This window comes from Syngnathus acus, chromosome 17 (assembly GCF_901709675.1).
Source record: "Syngnathus acus chromosome 17, fSynAcu1.2, whole genome shotgun sequence".
In the NCBI taxonomy this organism is placed as follows: domain Eukaryota; kingdom Metazoa; phylum Chordata; class Actinopteri; order Syngnathiformes; family Syngnathidae; genus Syngnathus; species Syngnathus acus.
The window spans coordinates 3,195,463-3,206,299 of NC_051102.1; the positions used below are offsets into that span (position 1 = coordinate 3,195,463).

General features: G+C 38.8%; 1 protein-coding gene across 1 annotated transcript; it reads right to left on the reverse strand.

The window, feature by feature from the left end:
• Positions 1-2,090: 2,090 nt before the first annotated feature.
• Positions 2,091-3,243, reverse strand: ptf1a (pancreas associated transcription factor 1a). The gene is made up of 2 exons (XM_037275888.1): positions 2,497-3,243; positions 2,091-2,362 (listed from the first exon to the last, which is right to left on the reverse strand). The coding sequence occupies exons 1-2, from the start codon at positions 3,104-3,106 to the stop codon at positions 2,160-2,162; spliced, it is 813 nt and encodes a 270-aa protein (XP_037131783.1). The 5' UTR covers positions 3,107-3,243; the 3' UTR covers positions 2,091-2,159.
• Positions 3,244-10,837: the final 7,594 nt, after the last annotated feature.

Genomic DNA, 10,837 nt, shown 5'->3' on the forward strand with positions numbered 1-10,837 from the left:
TCACCTCCCCCTCCCTTCCTCTCTCCCTTGTCTTTTGGTCGGCTGCAGCCCACCACAAAGCTTTTGGCCATAAAGATTTAAGATGACGCCTTGACACGGGGCTGAAAACAAAAACAGAATGCCTTATACTCAATCTGCAGCAATTTTTAAGAGGATTAAATAGCATTAGAGGCCAAAGCTGTTATAATTTCCATCCATTAAACATATTTAAGAAAAGCTTCACTCCTCCAATGGGTTTAAATGTAGTTTACACCTAATAGCCACTTGCAATTTATTTAGCAGTGGAATTTGTATCTGCTGAAGTGCCCTTATTATCGTAGCTCAAAGATAGCCAAGGGAAAAATAAAAGCAAATCTGCACTTTGTTTTAAGAATTACATATTGTCGTTCAAAGTTTAAAAAACATTTTTCATCGCTGTATATGCAAAATGGTACACTGTGATTTGAGTCGTTTGAAGAGAGCTGAATACTATAAAAAAATTAAACAAGAAAAAATACTATCAAATGATAAATATTAGGGTACTTGGTTCAGAAAATTAATGGATGACAACCTAAAATTGTTTCACTTGAATCGAATTAAATGTAAATGTGAACCTCTCTAATCGGTTTTAAATACATAAATAAATAAATAAATAAATAAATACGTGTTTCCCTATAACAGGCTACATGTTATATAGCTTTCTATATACTCCCGATGAAGCTACTTTTTTTTTAATTTGATTTTTCACCAATTTTTTTTTTATGCTGAAATTAAACATCGCCAATCGTCTGTGCGGCCCACCAATACATTACTCGCCCCCAGGCCATGAGATTTGTTTCAACAGTTGATTCTCTGAGCTGCTTACGAAAGCTTTCTCCTCTCGATGAATAAGCATGCAACTAAATACAGCGGCGGGCCTTTCTCAAAGAAATGGCTGCCTGGCATGCCCCTGTCCATAAAGGAAATAAAACCTGTCAGACGCGGTTAAATGGTCCTTTAACGCTTTGCCAAACCCACAGCCGAACCGACAAGATAGCCTAAAGTATTTCTGAGCTCTTTCCGCTTGGCTGCGAGTCGATCAAAAGATGTTAGAGGCGCTCTGCAAAATTGCGTTAAGTTGCGAGGAAATACAAAGCAACGACTGTTTTGAACACCGCACGAGTGCCTCGCAGTCAAACTGGAACAGGCCCCCCTGCCAAATAAATGAAGTTGCCCAGCATTGACTCGCTAACATCTGATTTACTAATGTCTGTAATCGGATTACATGCTCCCGCTGTTAAATTCACTGAAAATCTCGTATCAAGGGCGCAATCCGCATTACCAGAAAACTCAAAATATATTACATCCATAATACTGCATGGATACAAATACTATACGAAATTGGTAAAATATTGGTACTGTTAAATGCATACTACATGTCTAATGTCGCTAAAAAGAAAGCGATGACCAACCTAATGCTTACTTAACATTCCATTAGGTCATCAAACAGGCGCGTTTTCCTTTGCCTTGCATAAAGTAATTCAACAAGTTTCATATCGCTGGCAGTAGTGCGGTGTTCGAGACTTAAATTTGGATGCCTCTAAATCTGTCCGGTCAGCACCTGGCAGCAGTGAACAGCATTCAACAGCTCCCCACCCTGCTGTTGCGCGCCCACGTGCACACCTTGTCAAAATATTGGGCAATACTCTCGACTTTTAGTTCAATTGATATTTATAGGCCCGGTATGCATTGAAGCGATAATTTGAGGATTTCATTTGTCTTTTTGCAGCTCTCACCTCCGCTTTGGAAGACATGAGGTTTTTATTATGGGTGGACCCCGTCTATGATCTTTTTGACATTCTAAAGCTTCTAAAGATTCTGCTGCATGATGCACCGTTGTATTTGCTGGTCAATCAACAAAAACAAGACGCGTGGCTTAGTCATTGTTTTTATTTCTTTTTAAATTGGGTAGAAAAATAATTTGCCATCAGTATAAAAAATAAATATCCCATTTTTTGCAATTAAATTACAACATATATTAGTACAAATATTAAATACATGATTGCCAGTAGCTTGAATTAAAATAAAATATAATACAAAAATGTATGTACAATGTACGTTATAGTTTTTACAATTCATCACCAGATTCACATAAATTATCCACTTCATGGTCTCCTCGTAAAATATTTTGTTTTGTCATATTAGGCCACCAAGCCGAGAGGAGGTTCGTTCTCTATATCCGTGAGGACCGATTTGTTGTGCAGTTTTCGGGGGTCTTCCGGGGTCCACACCTTGGCTGTGCGGATAATATTCTGGTCCCGAAGTTTCTTCTCATCTGTCCAAGATAAAGAGTGACCAGCCAGAGGGGGTAGACCAAAGTCGGGGTCACTCGGGGAGGGAGACCCTAGGAAGAAAAAAAAAGAAAAAAAGACAGTGTTAACCATAATCAGCTAGGTGCGTTCATTTTAAGAGGAATCTTAACATACTGAAATATGTTTAAAATGTTGGCGCCTGTTTAACAGGAAAACTTCTACTTACTTGTTCCCCTGTGGCAAATAATGACTTTCTTAGGTTGCACATGCGCGTCGCTGCCAGAGTTCCGGATGGGCAGGTCTGACTGCACCAGCTCAGCTAAGAAGTTGATGTAACCGATGGCCAAACGCAGTGTGTCCACTTTCGAAAGTCTCTTCTCGTAAGGCAAGGTGGGGATGTGTGAGCGCAGCCCCTCGAATGCGTCATTAATTGACTGCATCCTCCGCCTCTCCCTAATGTTGGCCGCCTGCCTGAGCTGCTGCATCTCCATGTCTGACCTCATCCTCCGCCGCCTTTTCAGCAGGGGCCCACCGTGAGGGGACAGTTCCGGGATACTGTCTGCGCAGCTGAAGGAGAGTGTGGACGAGGAAGAGGAGAAGGACAGGTTGCCAATGTCGTACTCGCCATCAGGACCGTGGCCGATTCTGTTGCTGCCCTCCTTGTTGTAATAGTCTTGAAAATGACTGGTGAAAAAATCGACGTCATCGTCCAAGAAGTCATCATTATCCAAGTTTCCGTCCCTCGAGGAATGGTCGGTGAAAAAGTCGTCATCGTTGAAATACGGCGGGGAGGAGAAAGAGTCAAGTGCTGAGAAGGGGTCCAACACGCCGTCCATCTTTGCTGTTTGTCCACTTGCTGCCGAAACAATGGCACTTTGTTCTGTCTTTTATTGACTCGGTGCTCCGTGGTCGCCTCTCACGTCACCACTTAACTTTTAGATGGAGATCAGGCGCGCACGCGAGGTGCCTTTATAGCGACATCCGCAGTCGCGTGCCGCTCGCTCAAAGCGCCAACCAATCAGAGTTTTGTCCGCGAATCGCACCTCGTGATAATCCATTGCAAGACCACGCCCACTCCCCCCTACTGTGGCTCAACATGCTCCAGTCAGCCAACAAAACTGCTGTCAAGTGGCCTCGTGCACAGAATTTGAATTACATTAATACAAACTGAATCCATTTCATAAGTCACAATTCAATTTTTCTCTTTTAGTTCAATTATGAAAGAGCAAATTTGTATTTTGTTGATAGATGGATATGGATGGATGACTAGACAGACCGACAAACTGACAGATATAGATGGAGTGATAGACAAGATAGACAAATAGACAGACCGACAAACTGACATACGTATATAGATGGATAGATGTGATGGACAAGATAGACAAATGGACAGGACACATGAAGAAAATTCGATGGCATTGTTTTGCTTTCTGCGGACCTACATTGGTTTAAACCGCAAATCAATCAACGTATAGAATTAAAGGGAGCGCGAACACGCGCACGTGTTGCTGCATAAAGTAAAAGGTCTTCGGCCCCTGCCGGTTGAGCACATCCACCCGTGATCTCAAGAGCCCTCAGCTCACTCATTTATTTAGCAGTAAGTGGGAAGCACTGCAGTCATAAATACACGCACTAGCAGAGTGGTCGATGCGCCACTTGTGCCGGCCAGTGAGGTTTTGATTGGGAGAACTGGTTGACAAATAAAAGCACAGTGGTGGCCCCGGGGCGCGCGCCTCCCTGACACTTCGCGCAACAAATTAATGCTCCCCGGTATACCGAGAGGACACTGCCCACCGGTCTGGCTCTCTAAGTACTCATCTATTCAAGCTATTCAATGAAAGGAGTCACTTTGTTCTGGGGAGAAAATAGACCTTTGAAGTAGGGTGTATGTGTGTGCGCGCGCGCGCCCCACGCGTGCTATTGGTGGTGCGCCTGAAAGCCGCAACCCAAACAGCGGCCGTGGGAAGAAGGCCACTTGCGCGCTATCGCCAAATGCAACATGTCGCGTCATAGACGAGACTTGTGCTTCTGTCTTCATGATGAAGCTGTAGCTCATGCCACACAAACAGACGGACACACAATGAACACGCAACCTGGCAGGCACCAAACAGGTGCTGAACACAGCCACGCTGGCCCATTCGTCATGTAGCGATCACATTGACAAATTCACATTCATCTTGTAAATTCTGCCCCAAATTAGTCAAATTAAAATATGTGTGCATACTTCACGGTGCATTTGATAGTTTTGATATAACATTTATGTAAGGCTATCAATATTTGGCGTATCAACGTATTTCAACAATTGCACAACACAACTACAGAACAAATTATAAAATGTTATTTTGTTTTTTAATAATAGGGCTTTGTTCTGAAGCAATTTTGGTTGCAACATGCAACAGCTTTCATGATTTTGACAGCACATCAGACAAGTCACTGGCTTGAGTTTAATAATAATAATAATCAACTAAGCCACATTGTACAATTTACTTCAAGATGGTTTTAATGGACTTTTCCAACATTTTCATTTGAAGCTGACAGCGGCAACCGCAATTTTTTTTAATAGTTTTAGCTTAAACGTGAGGTGTAAACTGTAAAGGCATAAATAATTCTTATCCATATAGCATATGCATGAGGCTCAATTATTCTAAACTCAAATGAGCACCGACCGGATTTGATCTCATGGTGACAAGTTAAAGCACTTGTTTGCAGTAGTCTCACGTTGGGCCATTTATATGGCTGTGCGTGTGTATACACCGCCCTTCCCTTTGCTCGCGGTAATTTGAACCGTGCAAGTTTTTAACGCGGCGTGACCGAGCGCTCCACGCACCTCATTGATGAGCGTGCTGCCATTCTGATGGAGCAGACCTGCACAAACAGAACAAGTGTTTCGGTTCCCATGCAGCCCCTCGCTCTGCAGCATGCACCAAGCAGGACGCTGCATTTAAAACCGGCCACGTCGCTGCGGGTGAGCATTTTGGGGTTACGGCGCGCACGCTCACACACACATACACTGAAGAGTTAAAATTAGTCCACTAACGAGATTTTGCGCGTGTTTAGAATTGAATAACAATAACATGAACACACTGTTTATTATTACACACTAATAGTGTAGTATAATATGAAACGTTTTTGGCCTGTGCAAATTTAATTTTGTTTAAAAAAAACATTGTTAAAATAATTATTTTGAAAATGCAAGTGGGCTATTCATAAAAAAGCAATTTAAAGATAGACATTATGTGTGGATATAGTTACCTCCTCCAGTATTACTTTTTGTTTTTGGAATGTTTTCTTGTTTTCAAGAAAATGTGATTTTTGCTAACCTGTTGATCGGATTTGCATATAGGTTATAAATTATGACATGATAATTTTCCTATTTTTCAAAACAATGTGTTCTTGTACCTGTTGATATAGTATATTTTTTAAGGGGTGGAATTGCATTGACGTAAACACAAACGTCAACTGCATGTCACTTTTCATAAAGAGATTTCGCACAGACTTTATACACTGTTTTATATTTATAAAATTTAAAAAAAAAGTTGCATGACGCTGTGTTTATGTGCATCCCGCGAGTCCAGAAGGAGTAGGATAGAAAAGGAAATCCAGAAAGTGAACTACAGCAGACAAACGTGTGGAATTAGATCTGCATGGCGATAATCCCACAGAGCGATTCAACAATAATCCTTCTATAATCCGGGGTTACATGGGATTATCCATCTGGGTGACTATATAACAAATTGAGGAGATTTCAACGACAGATATAGCTAAACAAGTTGATTAGATGTATCTAAAACCTTTAACTTTTGCTTTGTTTTGACTGCCATGCCTACAGGTTAATCCTGCAGTATTTTTGAAATAACCAAAGGTGTCCTTTCTCCAGTTAGAGGAATGATTTTGTTGTCATCTGCAGAATATGAGAAAAAATATAATAATAATAAAAATAATAAATCCAGTTTCGGTCTTGCCTTATGTTAGCCCCCTTCTCTCTTGCTCTCTCTCTCTCCCTCTCTGTCGCGCACGCAGTCACGCGCACGCACCCACGCACACACGCTGTTTAAAGCAGGTCACAGTTAGTCTGGGTTGGAGTAAAACTGTGCTACCACACCAGGGAGGCCTGGGAAATGTGACACTTGGTGCTTGGTTATGGATAGATATACAGACAGATGCACAGATGTTGGAAAGCTAACAATTAATTATGCAGACTAATATCCAGCTAAAAGTGTTTACATGTAAAACATTTTTGAGGATACGTATCAATAACTACTTTGAGTAGAGCACAGACCTCTACCAATATTGAAATTTTAATAAATGTGAAAACATTTAATAGAACTTGGTATTTGGGCTTGCTCGTCCATGAGCTTGTTAGCAGGCGGGCAATGCCAATATAATTCTGCGTATTAGACAGTTCTAATTGTATCATATTAATTAACACACGTTAAAATGGAAAAGAGTAATGCACCTTTTACCTGTTTGTTACCTCAAAGTATCTGATGAAATATATAGTAATTGGTTATTGACATGGAATTGGTTGTTCCAAATGACTTTGCAGTTTTTCTGTATTGTTTTGTTTTACTTTTAGTTAGTGTAGACCGGCTGTGATCAAGTTTTACTTTACACATACTGTTAAAAAAGGCGGCAAAAATAAAGCTACAGCGTATGTTGTCATATTTGTACATTGAAAACAAAGTGTCTTGACAAAGTTGATATTTACAATTGCAGTGTTATACTGTAGATCCAACAATCTTGACATCATTGTATTGCCTTCACAAAATTATATACTGTACATTGATATATATATATATATATATACATTATTATTGTTTTTTTTGGGGGGTGGCGGGTTATTTTATTAGTATGTGTTTCTCCATATAGTGTAAATCATGTCTTCATTTCAATTGTTTTGGCATTATTGTGTATGATTTTCTAATTTTTTTATCAGTCCCTTGGCAAAAACATGGATGAAAAAAAACCTACAATCTTCATGACAAAACAGAGAAACATTCCCATTTGTCAGTTAAATATTTACAACTACCTCATTACTGATCAGTGTCAATTTTGTGAAAATCGCGATACTCTGTTTACTTTTCAAACAAATGTCAGTCATGAAGAGACCAAAGTATCTATCTTCCCCTCCTTTACACTCCAGCATGAAAGGCATAAACACCACAGCATTGACCTCTATGATAATCCGACAATGACCTATGAGGTGGGGTGGGAGGGGGTAGTGTCCTTCTTGCCTTTACTGTGTACGTGAATATATGGGTGGGTTTTGGGGGTGGCAGTGGTGATGGTAATTGACTCATCTGTTGCTGGCTCTAATTGATTTGGGCGTTAATCTGATGGATCTTGTCTAAGAGTTAGGCTAATATATAAGGAGACTGGAGAGAGTCGAACTCTGCCTTGGGGCTGTTGATGGCTGCAGGGAGGATTGGAGAAGATTAACAAGAGAGTGTCCTCATAGACAAACTGCTGTCTGATAAGAACTAAATTCAGTCAAAAAAGAAGCTAATTTATTTTAAAACTCAAATTACTGAAAGAAGGCAGGTATTAGTAAGAAAAAATGTTTTACTCTCTGAAGATGTATTTATTATACGTATATATGGCAGAAATTTTGGTAGATCTTAGCAAGAATCGTGGAAGTTAATGCACAAGATTTGCTTTCAGGGGCAACATAAAATGAAGTGCCTAAGTTTGATATCTACGCAATATCTTTTCTTTGTTATACGTTGAAAGTGGGTTTAAGAAAAATGGCAAATCATTATATTAGCAATATCAACTATTGCAGTTGATGCTCTGTGTGGCGGTTATTCAGTCACTTGCATGTTTCTTGTGATGTTTCTTTTTTTTAAATAAGGAAAGCCAGGGCATGCTTTAACAGAGTATTTGTTGAGAGGTTAAGGCTATTGACCAATGAAAAACATTTGATTTATACTTCTACAAATCCATATCGGATTTGTGCGTGTAATACATGAAATCAAAATGCAGTCATAAATTATATAATAATCATAAAAAAGGAAAAACAACAAAAACGAGACCAGAAACAGACAACCTTCAGCTGACTAGTGGTAATTTCCTGCTGTACGCTTGAACTTTTATCTGTTGGTAAATTAATGCCCTCTTGTGGTGCAAAAAGGAACTGCTGGTATTTACCACCAGCAGATGCTCAGCTGTTTCTATAGGGCGCATTAATATTTTCAATAACACAGCATCCAACTATTCCAAAACTAGTTTTAACAATAAAGCAATGAGGTAAATGGGTTAATTTTCTTAACGCATGCTTAAAATATTCAGATTTGTGAAACTACAGTTACCCAGCTATAAAACAAAGTAGAATCAATTTTTGTATAACACAACTTACCTAAACACATCGCCTGCCATTTTGTAGCAGGAGGAATTCTTTCAGGATCCTGCACAGTTCCATCGTCAAAACCATCTTGACGTCAGCATGAGGTCATTGAAACAGGTCCCCGTGATGTTGGCAAAGACTGAAGAAAATGACTTAAAACTAGAAAAGACTAAACTGAATGATGCAAACACTGCAAAATTGCTTCTTGTAATGTCTGGTGAGCATAATGTGCATGGTCATACTCCCTAAAGCAATGTGTCATGCAGAACCAAAGCCCAGAGCAGAATCAAAATGGTCCAACCAGCACTGAGAGGAGAGAAGGAACTAAATACAAACAGACTGATGCAACAACAAGGAACACCTGGACAAGACGCAAATGGTTGGAGAGAGCTGATTGGCTAACAGAAGGGATAGGGAATCTGAGCACAGGTGGACATTTAGACTATGTCACAGGTCTCAAACTTAAGGCTTGGGGGCCAGATACGGCCCGCCACATCATTTTATGTGGCCCACGAAGACAAATTGTGCATCAGATTCGTGTGTCATTACTAGAATTGCAAATTGTCTTCACTTTTAGTAATATATATTTTTTAAATATTTGACCAGTTTTTACTCGTCTGATTTGAGAACGAGTTATTTGTCAGTTAGTTTTGTAGCTTTTACTGCATATAATATGAGGTGCTCATACATTTATTTGGGTTGACAGTCATAATGGCCCTCCGAAAGAAGCTATGACTACGAAAAAAATGAGTTTGACACCCCTGGACTATATGTTTCTTTGTTAGACATAAGGCCATTACGTTGAAATTATATGGGCAGGAATTAGAATAAATTTAATTTGTAAGATTTTTGAGTGTATGGTTTGACGAGACACTTACCTGGAAACAGCAAACAAAGGTATTATTATTATTATTTTTTTTTTATATCTTTATTTCGAACATCCAAAACAAAAATTATAATTTTGTGTTATAATCATTGCAATAATAACTACCAGTAGATGTCTCAATAATCAAAGAACAAGTCGTCTTTGATAATTTTATTACAGTTTCATTAATAGTTATGGACATGTAATAATGTCTTTACAATATAATCTAGGATCAGAAGAGCATGACAGATCACGGAACAAAACCTCATCATTATAAATAAAGAAATATATAAATTAGAGCATGAGTAAACCAATACATGTTTTCAACTTGAATATAGTACAAACAAGTACTAATATTGTGTCTGCATGCGTTATTAATCATTCTTAATCATGTCCTGTACAAACACACAGTTGATTGCAAGTACAAGTAGAGTTCATAAAAATGATGATGGGGCTACTAGACTGCTAAAAAAAAGGCCTAACATAGAAAACAAGTGACTCGGGAAGCACTTGAAGGAAATCACATTCACATTCAAACAATAAATCTTCCAGATATTGCGGCACTCTATACAAATGGAACGCAATCACACTTGATAACACCCGCCCGCCCACACGCGCAGAGTTTGAGGAACAGATCATCATCATATCTCGGGATCAAATCTTACAGCTCTTCCTGAGGAAAAAGTCATTGAGTTTGTTCACACAAACCACTGGCAGGATTTAAGGGTTTTCAGCAGCAACAGAGAACTTTGCAGACATTAAAAGTCTGACACATTTAGACTTTTTTTTTTTTAAGAAAAAAAAACAAAACATACAAATCGGGAAAATCTCAAATCCCTTTCCATTCCCTTTTATTTCACCGAAGTTACTTACAGTAGATGCAATGTACATTGATTTTTTTACTATTATATGGCACTAATCAGGCAGTCATAATTCTTCTAATTTAATATTCAAGAAATGGCTCAGGTGTTTTACAATACATTTCTATTTTTTTCCAGTCAAAACACTGAAAACGTATGATGCAACCATTACGTCCTTCCATTCATTGACATACATCATTTCCTTAGACATAACTTGCTACTGGAACACTGAAGACAGATTTCCTTGAAAATGAAAAGAAAAACATTGAACAAAAAATATAACAAATCAACAAGAACAAAAATATATTTGCATTTATATGGCCCTTTCTTTTTTACAAATGTTATTTCACATTGAATATGGCTCACTGTCATTATCACTTCAACTCAGAGGTAATTAGATGCTGTACAAAATTACCCCAACATATAGGATATTTTTTTACAAATTACAAAATAAATACAATATACCTTCATTAGAAATCACACATTATCACCATAATCA

What these genes read in the sequence shown, in the direction of transcription:
- ptf1a (XM_037275888.1), bottom strand. Translation starts at nt 3,106, where the DNA reads ATGGACGGCGTGTTGGACCCCTTCTCAGCACTTGACTCTTTCTCCTCC. An exon ending in TATTTGCCACAGGGGAACAA is followed by an intron (nt 2,363 to 2,496) that starts GTAAGTAGAAGT and finishes TTTTCTTCCTAG; the next exon opens with GGTCTCCCTCCCCGAGTGAC.